We start from the raw sequence: 15,866 nt of genomic DNA on the forward strand, positions 1-15,866 counted from the left end.
GATGTTGCAGTGCCCAATGGGTAATTGACTGACGAGAGTCTAGAGATAGACGAAATAGAGGTGCTTAGTATGTTAACTTGAAATAACTTGAAAATTAGTTTTCATTTAAGCCTCAGTTCTGGTGAAGTTCCAATTGAGTGGAAAGAGGGGAACAATAATTCCACTGCATAAGGGAAGCTCCAAGACAGAGGTAGCAAATTATAGACCACTCAGTATATCTGGAGTGGTGGTTAAGGTTTTGGAGAAATTGATAAAAATTAGAATTCAGGACTGAGTGGACAGAAATATGATATTTTATAAGGGGTAACATTGTTTCGTGAAGGATAGGTCATGTCTTAATAACTTGCTCACTTTCTATAATAAAGTAACAGTAGAGTTGGATAAAGAAAAATCCTTAGTGATACTGCTGGGCGTTGCCAAGGAATTTGGACAGGATTCCACACGGAACGCTGTTGCATAAATGGAGCAAATGGGTATGGATCCGAAGCTGGTGATTTAGATTAGAGGAGGACTGTTGGATAGATATCAAAGAGTGGTTTTTGAAGGAGCTGAGTCCAGGTGACTAGTGGTGTGCCTCAAGGCTCAGGTTTTAAGCAGTTTTCCCATGGGATAACTGCTTAAAATTGTATACCTTTTCAAAATCATTAAAACTTAATTATACTTTTATAAAGTACAAAAAGTCTACATCGAGCTCGTTTTCCTTCCTTGTTTTCTAAGATTGCTTGGTCCTCTATTGTTTAATTTTTACATTAATAATATTGGAAATAACTTGAAAGGAAATATCGACTTGTTTGCTGATGATGCAAAATTAGGAAGGGCAATAATCAATTCAGATTATATAGCTGTCTTGCAGAATAACTTAAATAGGCTGCTGGTATGGGCTAAGGTAAATGACTGTCATTTTAACTTGGCTAAGTGTAAGGTGACGCACTTCTGGAGGAAATGACATGTGTGTGTGTGTGTGTGTGTGTGTGTGTGTGTGTGTGTGTGTGTGTGTGTGTGTGTGTGTGTGTGTGTGTGTGTGTGTGTGTGTGTGTGTGTGTGTGTGTGTGTGTGTGTGTGTGTTATGATCCACCGAGTCGTTTCCGACTCCTGGCGACTCCACTAACATACACTCTTCATTCCGATCTATCCCTGACCATGTCTTTCAGAACCTCCAAGCGCAATCCAGTTGCTTCTTTAACTCCATCCACCCATCTAATTCTTGGTCTTCCTCTTCTTCTTCTTCCCTCAACTTTAGCAAACATAATCATCTTCTCCAGACTGTCATTTGCTCGCATAATATGTCCGAAGTATGACAATTATTGCTTGATGATGATAACTTCAGGTAGCAATCTGGCTTTATTCTGTCTATCACTAATTTATTGGTTTGCTTTGCAGTCCATGGTATTCTTAGTAAGCGTCTCCAATCCCATAATTAAAATTCATCTATCTTCCTTCTTTCACTTTTTCTCAGGATCCAACTTTCACATCCATACAGCACCATGGGCAATACCATTGCTTTCACGATTCTGATTTTTGTTGTGAGGATAATATTTTATCTTTAAAGATCTTGCTTAAATTTGTCATTACCTTTTTTCTGAGTAATAACCTTCTAACTTCTTTGGTACAATAACCATCTTTATCAATTCGGGATCCTAGGAACACAAAATTGTTAACTCCTTCCATTTTCTCCCTATCTACTTCAAAATCATAAAGTTTACATGTTGCCATAACTTTCGTCTTTTGATGTTAAGTTTAAGACCATATTTAGCTTTAACTTTCTTTAATTTGTTTTAAAACATTCTTTAACTTTCATAATAAGTTCCTTCAAATCTTCCTTGCATTCTGCTGGCAAGGTGGTATCATCTGCATACCTTAAATTATTAATATATTTTCCACCAATTTTAATTCCAACTGAAGACTCCTGCAGCCTTGCCATTCTTACAATGTATTCTCTGTACAAGTTAAACAGGTATGGAGATAAAATACAACCTTGTCGCTCCCCTTTACCTATTGTGAAATACTCAGTTTCTCCAAGATCTGTTTGGTCAGTAGCTTCTTGTTCATAATAAAGATTCCTCAGAAGGATAATGAAATGCTCTGGGACACCCATGGTTCTTAACACATTCCACAGTTTCACATGATCTACAGAGTCAAAAGTCTTGCTATAGTCAAGGAAACAAACGTAGACATTCTTGTGATATTGCTGTGCTCTTTCTATTATCCATCTCACATTGGCAATTTGATCTCTTGTTCCTCTGCCTTTTCGAAATCCTGAAATTTCGAAATTCAAAATGTTGACGAGGCAAGGGACATGGGAGTTATTGTAGACAGAGAACTTAAGATAATTGGGCATATTGTAAAGTTGCCAAACCATCACATCCAATTACATGGTTGCTGAAGAATACACTGACAAGAAGGGATAAGGAAGTGATTGTCCCACTTTATAAGGCATTAATAATACCACATTTGGATTATTGTGCACAGATCTGGTCATCTGGATTTCTAAGTGATGTGAAAATGGTGTGGAGGATTCAGAGGCGTGTTACAAAGATTGTTGCAGGTCAGTGGGATGTTTCCTACAAGGAGAAATTGAAGGTCTGTGGGCTCCAGAAACTAGCTGAGAGGAGTATGATAGAGGCATATAAATTATTAAAGAGTTTTTATAGGATTGATACTGATGACTTTTTTATGACCGGTGCAGGAAGGGAGAGAACGAGGGGCCATCACTGGATCTAAGATTGTGGCTGTTAGGACTAGATTTTTTGCTTGGAGGATTGTGAATGGGTGGAATGCATTGCCAGAGGTGGTTAGGAATGCTTCTAGGATATTAGGAAAAAACTTGACATTGTGAGCATCCATTAGTGTGTTTGCAGAGCTAATCTCAGGTGGTATGGTCACTTAAACAGAATGGGCGAGGAAAGATTAGCAAAACAATTGTTCTCTGCCAGGTTGGCAGGAAAACGACTCAGAGGAAGACCAAGATATAGGTGGATTGATACGGTACAATGTGTCTTAGACGATAGAAATATAAAATCTCATAATGAAAATATTGGAGTCTTGACAAGTAATAGACTGATTTGGAGGAAATGATGTAAATTTTTCATGCAGTACTATCATATCCTGTACACCTCTTGAGGGTACATGTCAGGAATTTGATGATGACGTAATAACTATATTAAATTAGAGTGGTGATTATTTGTAAATTGTGCCATTCAGGGAATGGTGAAGTGCGAAATGAATTAACCACGGCAGTGAATCTTCTTCTTCTTCTTCTACGCGTTATTCCCGCTTCCTATGCAGGGTCCGCGTGTTACTTTTAGATGCGACTTCTTGTTAGTACTACTCCCAACCGACCCGCCGCCTGTTCTGCCGCTGGGGGGGGGGATATATTTTTGACTGTAGAGGCGTATGTTCACGGGGCCGGTTTGCCTGTTTGCGGGATGAAAAACGCCAGATAAACTGGCGGAAAAAACCCTACTGACCGCGCCCAAGACCGGCTAACTTGGCTATGCCTGAGGAAGATCCTCAAATTCCTCACGTCTACAACGGGAATCGAACCTGGGACACTCCTTCCCCAGGCATATGGTTGCGAAGCGCAAAGCCACTAGGCTAACCGCGCGGTTACCACGGCAGTGAATAAATAAATAAAATAAAATTATTATTTTAGTTTTACACATCACAGTCACATACCTCTCAAATGTAATGTTCTCTTGTACTCACAAGAGGTCGCTTAAGTATTTAATGGTATCATGGCTGCTCTGGGTCATGGTAAGATGGATGGTCCCGAGTCGCCAAATCCACCTTCAGCTATAGTATTTCAAGATTATCTTGGTGATAGCTCTGATAGCACTACTTTTGAACATCACATTTTTGCTAATGAGAAGCAACGGACAGGTATTGATTTAGAGACTGCTTCAATGGATATTCGCGTGCCTCTTACTGTTGAAGATGATCCTTTGATAAGTGATGATGACGAGGAAAATGCAGGGTAAGATGGTTTTCTGACTAAACACAAAAAAGTTAGTTTTTTTTTTTTTTTGATGTTTGAAAATATTGTGATGTACGATTGAAAGTTAAAAAAATAAAACTGAAATTTTTACATTTATCAGTTTGCTGTATAAATGTAGATATCTTGAAATATACCTCGAATTTTGTTTTCATTTCAGCCCTAGGCAATATATAGGAGAATTATTTCATAATTGCATAACTTTTAATATTTTAAGCTATTTTTTTCTGATAGTACCGTTTTCAGTTGTTTAATATTCCAAATGGTTTTTGAGCTTAATAAATGCAACTGGAAACTTTTGACTTTAAATGGCATCTCTTATACACCTCACGGTGAGTCCCGATGCCATACAGGTTTGTTGATGATAATAATTATATTATCAAAGGAAAATGACCGATTGTCTTCGAAATACACTGAAGTTATTACAGTTGAATAGTGGAAATACTTTTCTGCCTCCATTACATTTACCTTTACTTTATGAAGACTCTTGCTTCACTGCAGTTGTAATTTGTTATGTTTAGGAACATATTGTTATGTGTATTGATGCCAGGACAGTTGATGTAATACTATTATTATTATTATTATTATTACGGGCAACTCCAAGGAGTCGATAGACTCATCGAGGGAGGCCCTAACATCATGTCAAGAACAACTATTCGACACTCACACAGTATCTATCATACCTTGCCTTGAACTCATTCACAGTCATGGCACACACACAACAGACTCTGGCAGCTTATTCCACTCATTCACCACTCTCCAAGTAAAAAACCTAGCTCTAACACCTGCTAACCACACTCTTGCCCAGTTTCTATGGATCGCTCCTAGTCCTCCCACCACCAGTCCTGTTCTGCAAAATATTCTCTGAATTAATCTTATAGAAACCCTTCAGTAATTTGAATGTCTCAATCATATCACCCCTTTTCTGCCTATGAACCAATTTCTGCAACCCACAAATCTTCAACCTGTTCTCATAAGGTTCATTCCATAGAACTGCTATCATCTTGGTCACTCGTCTCTGGATCCTCTCTACCTCCTCCCCATAAAGAAGAAACCCTAGCGCCCATATCTGGGCACAGTAGTCTAGATGGGGTTTTATCAAGGCTCGATACAGAGGAACAATAACCTGTTTGTCTCTTCTTGTTAAAGTATTTTTCAGCAACCAAGTGATTTGATGAGCTGAGTTAGCCACTTTTGTGATGTGCCCCTTGAAGTTCAACTCCCTATCCACCAACACTCCCAAATCCCTGGCCTCATCAATCTCCTGGAGTATGGTTCCACCAATGTGATATACTGCTGCTAATCTTTTCACCCCAAAATGCATACACTTTGCCACATTAAATTGACTTCCATTCTCCTTAGCCCAGTCCTCCAAACTATCCAAATCATCCTGTAAAATTTTGACATTCTGTGCACTCATTATTGCTCTACCCAACTTTGCATTATTAGCAACCAAATTAACAGTTCCACTCAGATCCTTTCTATATTGTTAATGAACAAATTGAACAGTAGTGGTGCAAGAACAGAACCCTGCGGCACACCACTAGTCACAGGCCGTCTTTTGGACTTAACTCCTGAATGAACCGCTCTGTGATATCTCTCCATCAGCCACCCTCCTATCCATCTCACCAACCCTACATCCATCTCCATATGCTGCAGTTTACTGATTAGAATTCCATATGGTATCCTGTCAAAGGCCTTAGCAAGGCCCAGTAAAATCACTGTAAACCCATTACCCTTATCCAGTTCAGCGTCACTGTGTTATAAAACGTGAGCAAGTTACTAAGGCATGATCTACCCTTCATAAAACCATGCTGTCCCTCCCCCACCCCATAGACTATCCCATTTTCATCTATCCAATCCTGTATTTTACTCTTGACTATTTTCTCCAAGACCTTGACAACGATTCCTGATATGCTGATCAGTCGGTAATTTACAACAACAGTCTTGGAGCCTCCTTTATGCAGTGGAACTATTTTCCCCTCTTTCCATCCCCTTGGGACTAACCCAGACCCGAGACTCATATTAAACAAAATGATCAAGGGCACTGACAATTCTTTAGCTGCTTCACGTATGACAACGACACGAGCTGGTATACCATCCAGTCCCACAGATGTATTGACATTGAGGTTTTGTAATAGACTATTCACCTCCACTTCGTTCACGACAATTCCCGTATAAGCTGTTGGTTCTTTCATTCCTACGATGTCACCACCTGGATGATACTCTTGCAAAGTGCTCGCTCAGTAATTCTACTATATCAACTGATTTGATTACCTCCCTACCATCGGCATTCTTTAAAACCATTCTGCCGTATACATTTTTTCTTTTACTTGCAACATTCGAAAAAACTGTTTGGGATTCTCGTTAGCCTGCATGGCCAATGTTCTTTCATAATCTGCTTTTGCTTTTCTTAACACACTCGTTACCCTTCTGGCCTGCGCTTTATACTGTTCATGTGCCTGCCGGTCACCTTTCTTCTTAAATTCCCTCCACAGTTGTTTCTTTTTTGCAGCTCAAGCTTAATGGTGTTATTCATCCATTTAACCCCTACTTGATTTATTATTCGGAATCTAGGTATACCATCAGCCATTGCCTCCTGTAAACACTTCTTAACTGCCTCCCATGCACTATCAACATCCAGCCCTTGCAGTTTTACATGCCATGGCACTGAACCAATCTTACTCCTAAGCTTGTCGTACTTACTAGCCCGATAATTCCACATGTACCCTGTCTTAATTGTAAATTCCACACCTTTAGCCACCAGCCAAGTCATGACCTTATGATCATTCTCACCAATTGGTGGCAGTGTGGTCATATTTGTTACAGCCAAATTCTCAGATGCAATTACTAGGTCAAGCACTCTCTGACCCCTATTATTTTTCATTACATGCTGTCGCAGTTAGTTATCCCTTAATAATCGCATAAAATCCAATTCCCTCCTCCCATGTATCCTCTTCTCCTTCCAATCAATATTACCATAGTTGAAATCTCCCATAATAATTACCCTCCTTCCACTCATTTCTTCTATTTGCTTATGCATACTATCTCCACCATCTATTCCATCACCTGGTCTATAGCAGCACCCAACTGTATATTTTGTTTTGCTAGTCTCAATCTCACACCAAATAGCCCAAATGTGCTCTTTTCTCTATCCTGCAGTTCCACTTTTATTCTCCTTGGCTGCAGCTCATCAGCTATCATCAATAACACTCCTCCCCCCCATTTTATTTTCCTTGTCACTCCTGGACACAAGATACCCCTCACATTCAATCCCACTAGCTATATCACCTTCTGTCTTTTTATTATCCCGACGTTTCGATCTTCATATCAAGATCATCATCTGGAGCATACATAAATATACAAGACAATCTGCATTACATTTCAAACCGTAAGCTAGAGAAAATGATTTGATCACATGCTACTCACTGGCATGACCTCTAGTGAAAAAAAAAAAAAAATATTTACATCAAGGCTAATTTAATTTTTGATTACATGAATAAACATTCTTGTTTACAGATGGTTTTCCTTCCAGTAACAATGATGTCCTATTTCTATTATTACAATTGTTATTTTTGATTTAAAAAAAATAAAAATAAAATAAATTATTTATAAATTACAACATGAATAAACTTTCTTATAGAATTTTTTCTTAACAGTGATGTCCTATTTTTCAGTGTTAAAATTGTTATTTTAGATTTAGGATCCTGGATTTTCTAGAGTCCTGTTTATAGTTCTTACAGAGGAAGAATTAGTGGGATGAATATATGCTTTCCATATGTATGGGATTTTTAGACCATCATTATTGTTTAGATTGGGGTGGTTGATAATGATCTCACAAGCTTCCTTAAATTTACGTTCATACCATGTTTTGATGTGATATGATCCACAATGTGATCCATAATTTCAAAAATGAATGCTGATCACCGTGTAACACTAAAAGAAAGGATCATCTTCTGTCAGCCATGTTTCACTAATGCCAATAACCTGTGGCCTGGAAGTGCCAACCAAGGCCAAAAATTCTTCCTTCTTGTTCCTAATACTTCTGGCATTAGTATACATGAATTGCAGAATCCCATTTGTCCCATCCCTATTTGGATGCCTTATACTAACTATCCCATTCTGATTTGTTGTCCTTCATACTCGCTCGGGCATGTTACGCACATTCTTACACTCTGTCTCCCGAAAGTCTGCATATCTACTTCCCCCCCCCCCCCCTTAGTAACAGTAGTTTTCCCTGATTCTGCATATCCACTTCATTCAACAACAGTTTTTCAAGTCTCCGTACACTAAATCCATTTAAATGTAAACCTATCGAACTCGCTCCACACATCCACAAATTCCACACTACTCCTCCTGCATAATCCGCGCATAAAATCATTAACAATTTTGGACCTCCTCCTATACTACTCTTCACTGCCATACCGCAGCAACACTCACCATCCTAACTCTCTCACTCTTCTCTTTTGCTACCTCAAGTAATTCCTTCAAATCCTCTCTCATAGCCATTTTGTCTTCTTTCAAATCATTCCTACTACTACTATTATTTCTTTCACCCTCTGCTTTTGCATTCTAATTGATTCGCTTACATCCTTAACGTTCGCACCAGGTTTGTACGATTTTGTCAAACTCTCGTATCAAATACAGTATGTGATATTCTTTAAGAATAGTAGGGTGTGCTGGAAAGTTGTGATAATCACTAATGAAGGAATTTAAGTAGAACCATGTTCTATGTGTTTATCAGAACTTTTCACCCCCCCCCATATATCGGATGAATTTTATTAAATGATATTATGATAATTTTTGACGTAGTCTCAGTTTCACAGCTATTCTGTCAAAGAATCTTATCAACTTCACCACTCATATTAGTAAAAGTCATTTCTTTTAGAAAAGTGGAAGTTAGTTTCTTTTATATTCTCTTTCATTTATCCCATTTTCTGTCCTTCGAGATGTATCCTTAATATGTTTTGATCTTCTCTTGATAGCACTTGCAGTGTCGTTTCTTATACACTAAACTGCTTTTAAGCCATGCCATATATGTTATCCTGCCAGTACAATACTGTGTATCAAATAAGTTACTGTATTCTTGGCTTTTCAACTCACAGAATTGACTGTTGTCTCTGCCTCTTAAACCAGTAAGTTCTAGACTTGAATATCACATTCACAAACATTCATGTTTGTGAATGTCTTTAGGTGGAAGATGAATTTCATTGTCCAGTGCGAGACCACTTTGCTTATTAGAGATCTGAAGTGACTTAAAAAATTCTATGTTTGTTCTCTAGCATGCATTTCCAGATTATCTACATCTTAGTTCACTCAGTATTACTATATTGTTCAATAGACTGGTGTATAGTCTTTAATGTGTGGGATTCACACAAAATTCAAATCTGGGTCTTTGTTGTTGGTATCTTGATAGTAACTGGGTTATGGTAACTCTTCATGTCGAAATTTCTTTACTGATTTTTGTTTGTATATATACTATACTATAAATTCATTTGCTTTAATGTTTAAGTCCTAGATTTCATACAGTGATGTTCAATACCTTCTGCTCTAAGCAGTACTCTAAATGCAATCCATCTACAGTTCACATTAATTCTGAATATAAAAAAAAAACTTTTTAATAATGAAAATATCTACGGTCCTGGATATATTGCAAGAAACCTGCTTTTTTCACCACTTCAGTTTATTGGAAAGTGAATCATACTGCTAAATATTTAGCAGTATGGTCACAGTAGTGCATCATAAAAATTTCACTACTGTGATCATAGTTTAAAATAAATTAAAAAATCAAAAACCATAGTTAACAGAACTCTTCATTTCTCAAATGATGCACTAAAAATTTACTTATTTTACATAGAAGACAGAGGCATGTGTAGCTAGGTCACTTGAAGAAAGCTCGTTCTAAGTTCAATTTAGTTGCTGACTAGAGAAATTTTTTCCAAGCCTTTCTTCAACTGGTTCCAAGGTAGTCTATCTCTGGTATGGACAATCAAGTTTCCTCTCCTAGAAACTGAATTTTGTCCAGTGAACTCAAGGAAGTCAACCATAGGATCCATACTATTTCATTCAGTAACATATGCTGTTAAAGATCATGCGATGACAACACTTGTTTGCCTCTTTTCACCAAATGGTGCTTATAATTAGTGATAGTTTTTGACCAGATATCTCTTTCAGTGAAGATTGAATTACCTCCTCAATCTCCAAAAGTTAGATAGGGCTAAAATGGCTTCGCCTGCTCTCTACAGGGAATAAAAGACAGCAGATATAGAAAAAAAAGTTCATTAGCAGTGAATATAATAACCCTCAGAAATTGCATTTGCAACATGTTTTAAATAAAGTTTAAGCATCTTTTAAATAAATATGATCTCAGAATTGTTTTCTAACCTATACAAATTTACTATCTTATTATACTCAAGGATTATCATAACCTGGTGCTCATAAAATCTAGTATATGTGAGCATGCAGTATTGACTTAGGAGATTGTAAAGCATCAGGAATATTCTATCAAGAAGGGCTGTTTGTGGAACTACAAGGCAGTTGATTATGACATGCTTAGGAAGAAACTTAAATCTGTACCATTGCAAAAAACACACTGCAGGATAAGGATGTTAGTAGTGCATGGGTTAAGAATCATCTAGAGTAGGGATTCTCAACCTGTGGTACACTTACCACTGGTGGTAAATGAGCCACTGCCTTACTGGTACATCTAATATCTTGAATTAAATATAGTGGTATGCCACGGAAAAGGTTGAGAACCCCTGATCTAGAGGAAGCATTATTAAATTGTATGCCTAGGGTAAGGAGGGTTAATTGGGTAAGAGTTAGATGGATGAGTAATATTATTAAGCATGAGCTGCAGAAGAAGAAAATACTGTGGAGGGTATATAAAGAGAAAGGTGACCAGCAAACTCATGAACATTACAAAGCTCAGGCAAGGAAGATGAACAGCATGGCAAGGAAGGCAAAATCATGTTATGAGAATAATCTAGCCGAACAGGTCAAAGGAAATCGCAAAGAGTTCGTTTGTTATGTGCAGGGTCGGCGGAAGTGGGCATGCGAGCGCCGTTATGAAGGGGGCACGATTCATAAGTTCATTTTTAAGAAACAAAATTTTTATCATAAAAACAAAAAATTCTTAGAATGATCAATATTAAAATAAATAAAACCGGATATACCGAATAAAAATTAAAAATATTGTATTGTTAGATTGTGATAGAGTGGATAATTAAGTATTCCTATCTTATCACAGTCTAACATGCTTTTCCAAACAAAATAATGAGATAAACACAGTAAATTGCCTCTAAGTGTAGAAGAAGTATTATGTATATATAAATCAAGTATGTTCTGTTACGAAAAGATTAATTATGTATTTTGTGCCATTCGCGAACGTGTTTAATTTAGTATGAAAATGTAAAGCATTACCAGAGCTTTAGAAATTAACCTGTGTGAAAGAATTATAAAATGTAAGCACAAATCCAACAGTTGGGGGAGGGGGGGTCAAGTCCAAAGGTCGTAACGCGATGGAGCGACTCGCACGTCCGCGTACGTGCAACAAGCAGGGCAGACAATGGACGCTATGACGTAGTAGTTCGCTGGACACCGAAAGGGGCAAGAAACACCGAGGAATAGGAGGGAAATATAAGGGTCATGCGACCCTGAAACAAGGCTTTTTCTCCCTGGATTTCCTGGTGTTCGTTTTCCGTGTGGTAGCGGTGGGGCGCGAGTCTCCTCGATGTCGGAAGGTGCCTTGATGTCGGACGACTCCAAATAGGCAGCTATGGTCTTGGCGGCCGTGTTCTCCGTGGAAGGAACGAAGTCTGGCTAGTCCACAGAAGGCCAGTTTCCTGTGAACCGCTGGAGCTCTAAAGAACCAAAGGCGAAGATAAGTAAACTTTATTTGTGTGTAACTGAATATGTGCCAAGTTAACATGTTACAGAAAAGGAACATTAATGATATTGGATAAGATTATATTGCTAGGGCTTAAGACGGATATTGAAGTTATGTTTATTATCTGTCGCTGTGTTTAAGTTTGCCATTATATTAAGTGAAATTAAAGATATGTTTAGAGTAAAGAATTGGCATAACATTAAGAGATTGTGAAAGATATGAATGTTATCTTGATCTTGTGTAGTCTGACAGAGCTACGGAGCCTTAGATTGATTGTGAAAATAGTACATGAATAACGCATTAAGTGAAGGTTAATATAGTTCATACTTTAGGAAGCTACTGTATATTAATTTATATGTGTAACAGTAGTGCTTGAATTTTATATACCTTGTCTGAAACTCCCTTAAGATGGGATTTATTTTAGTGTTCTTATGTGTATCAACCTTTGAGTATAATAAACCTTGCTTTTGATTCTAACAAAGACTCTGTGATTTCTGGAATCCGATGCACCGCTTATAAAAATATTAATGCGAACCTATGCTGGATATTAAAAGAGATATTTGAAAGGGGTATATTTTGGCCACATCTGCAGGGTTGAAAGGTATCACTAAGTACTGTCCTGAGAATACCTCTTGGTTGTTAATATTAATTAATCTAATAGCGCTAAGTGGCGCAGCGAAACAAATAAATTTCTTAGCGTTTTAAGAGGGTTAATCTCAGACACTCTGATACTCTGGTACTGCCTCTGAAATTCCATTGTCCCTCAGAGGTACCACGTGTTACCTGATAGAGTGTATCAAGGAGATATAGTAAAAGGTTAAAGTAGTTGTATTTGAGAAGAAAGCAATACAACATAAATAGAGCAGCCGATAAGGTTAATATAGAAGGAGGTTTAGGTAGAAAAAGATTGAATAATAAAATACAAAGTTGTACAATATAATAAGCAAAAAACATTACAACAGTATATTGCTGCCTCTTTGATCAGCTGGCTGTTTACAATTTTGCAGCGAGAGCAGGCTAAATGCTTGTCTGCAGATTGTTGTGTCTACTGCAGTCTATCTAAAGTGAAACGGTGAACGGTTTTTATGTGCAGAAACGAATTTTTATACAAATCATTTGTTGCCAGTTAACCAGTCATATGGTACGCATCTCAGTAGGCTACTGACAGTAGCGCAGTGCGACTATTATTTCGTCTCTGTGTCATGTTGTGTAATAATTTCTTGTGAGTATAAAATAGGAATGGAATCAAAAATTTAAAAAAAGTTATCTGGTACACAAAATCGTAAGCATCATGCTGCGAAAGAAGCAGATGTTAAGAAACAAACTGGGGCTCTTAATAAATTTGTTAACATATAAAAATATTCTGATGCAGATTGTAACCAACTCGATACATCAGAAATCAGAGTTGAAGAACCGTGCACATCATCCAGTTTGCATGAAAGTACTATTGCAACTATTGAACAAGATAACAAGACGCATTATTTAAGTTAAAAAACAGTTAGAAGATTTAGTTGTAGTTGACCACGAAACTAACATTGTTAGTCTCTGTAAATTTAGAGGATCCAGGCGAATGAGGAAATCTTGATGAAAAATTACGAGTTGTTTTAATTGAAATGGGGCCTTTTCAAAAAAAAAAATATAATATATCCCAGAGATACATATGGTTGTAAATTTGGTGACACATATTATATTAGAAAAATGGAAAACGGGGAGCTCGTGCAAAGAACATCACTCATTTACTCCGAAACTTTAAATTCTGTTTTTTGCTTTTGTTGCAAACCTTTTGCACCTATTGATTCAAGTAGGCTTGTAGAAGGTTATAATGATTGGAGAAATGTAAGTACAACTTTGCATAGACATGAGACTAGCTTGACTCACATGAAAAATTTCTTGAAATGGAAGGAACTTGATAAAAAATTTTAAAAACAAAACTACTATTGATTGCCAGACTCAAAGCATGTATGAAATGGAAAAGAGACATTGGACGAGTGTTTTAGAACGCTTGATTGAAATTATAAAATTCCTTGGCAGCCAAAATTTAGTTTTTCGCGGATCATCTGATAAATTATATGAAAGGAATAATGACAATTTTTTAAAATTAGTCGAACTTTGCGAAGTTTGATCCCGTTGTGGGAAATCATGTTGAAAGGGCCCTACAACGAAACAATAGAGTACACTATTTGAGTAAAGACAGTCAAAATGAAATATTGGAAACTTTAAGTAACGCAATCAGGGATACAATTTTATTATCAATTCGAAAATCTAAGTATTATTCCATAATTTTAGACTGCACACGTGATGCAAGTAAAACAGAACAAATGACCATTATTATTCTCTTTGTTTCCCATGACAATGGAATTGTCGAGATCAGGGAAAACGTGTTAGGTTTTGTAGATATATCAGATTCCACAGACGTGGTTTATGTGCCACAATAATGGAACAGCTGGAAATATGGAACATTCCCATTGAAGACATGCGAGGTCAAGGGTATGACAATGGGGCAAATATGAATGGGAAAAATATGGGCTCCAAAATTTGCTTTTGAACAAAAATCCTCGAACTTTTTACGTGCCATGTGCTGCTTATACTCTAAATTTAATCATTAACGATGCAGCCAAAGTGAATGCAGATACAATTAGTTTCTTTGCAATTATTCAAGAAATATAGAATTTCTTTTCATTCTCTTATAAACGTTGGGCAATCCTTTTAAAGTTCATAAAAAATTTAACATTGAAACAGCCATCAGAAACGCAATGGGAAAGTAAAATTAATGCAATCCGCCCTCTACGATATCAGTTAGGAGAAATTTATGATGCACTTTCTGAAATTTTAAATAATGAAAATTTGAATAAAGAAACTCAGCATGAAGCACAAACATTATGTGCTAAAATAAAGGACTACAAATTTATTTACTCTCTTATAACTTGGCATGATTTACTTAACAGAATAAACCCTGTGAGTAAAATGCTTCAAGACAAAAAAATGAACATTACACTTGTTTTAGAATCTATCGAAAACTTAGATACAAATTTAGATACAAATTTTAAAGAAGCTCTAAAAACGGTAAAATAACTGAGTGAAGAGGTGGATGGAGAACAAGAATTTAAAACTGGTAGGGAAGTTCGATGACGAAAGAAGAGACGACAATTTGACTACGAGCATCATGACGAAATGCCACAATCGCCAGAAGATAAATTTAGAGTGAATGTGTTTTATACACTTCTAGACATTGCAATGTCTTTGTTAATAGAACGTTTTGAACAACTAAAAACATATTATGATAATTTCAATTTCTTATATATGTTACCGCTAAAGTGCGAAAACCATTAATGTGCACATTACCTAGCTAATCTGCAGATTAACTGATTTGCTCCGTTAACGTGCGGAATCAAGAGTTTTCTGCATTTTACCTAGGTAATGTGCACATTAACGGCTTCCGTATCGTTAAAGTTCAAAAGTTTGTTTCTCTCATTTCCTTTCCCTACTCCTTCCCCCCTCTCCCTCCACTTTTAGTTTGGTTTGTTAATAAGTAAACATAATTTTATCATATGTTTTTTTCTTAATTGTAATAACATTTTAAACCAATTGATTGATTCTATCAACTAATTTGTTGATTGTATTAACTTGATTCTTTAGATATCAAAAAATAAATAAATAACATTATCTTAATTTAAACATACAGAAACGTTGTTGTTGTTCCAGCAAAGATCTTATTTTCACTTTAACGAGTGCCTAGTAGGTAATGTGCAGATTACCTAGGTAATTTGAGAAATGAAACAATTTTCCGCACATTAACGGATCACTGTAGTTAATCTGCACAATACCTAGATAATCTGCAGAATAACTGATTTCTGCACTTTAGCGGTAACATATAGATTACTACAAATTAATAACGAAGATTTACAAAAAAATTGTGAAGATTTAGAGATTCTCTTGAAGGACGGCGACAATAAAGACGTAAATGCAGTAGAACTATATGACGAGTTA

At 36.7% G+C, this 15,866-nt stretch overlaps 1 protein-coding gene across 1 annotated transcript in view; it reads left to right on the plus strand.

Annotated features, from left to right (window-relative positions):
* Positions 1–3,734: 3,734 nt before the first annotated feature.
* Positions 3,735–15,866, plus strand: part of LOC150096259 (uncharacterized) — a 185,836-nt gene continuing 173,704 nt past the window's right edge. The window contains exon 1 of the mRNA XM_090409014.1: positions 3,735–3,973. Coding sequence (XP_090265140.1) covers positions 3,735–3,973 — 239 coding nt within the window. The remainder of the gene's footprint in view (positions 3,974–15,866) is intronic.

This window comes from Typopeltis vanoorti, chromosome 19 (genome assembly GCF_054136105.1).
Source record: "Typopeltis vanoorti isolate ZY-2024b chromosome 19, IOZ_Tvanoo_1.0, whole genome shotgun sequence".
NCBI lineage: Eukaryota > Metazoa > Arthropoda > Arachnida > Uropygi > Thelyphonidae > Typopeltis > Typopeltis vanoorti.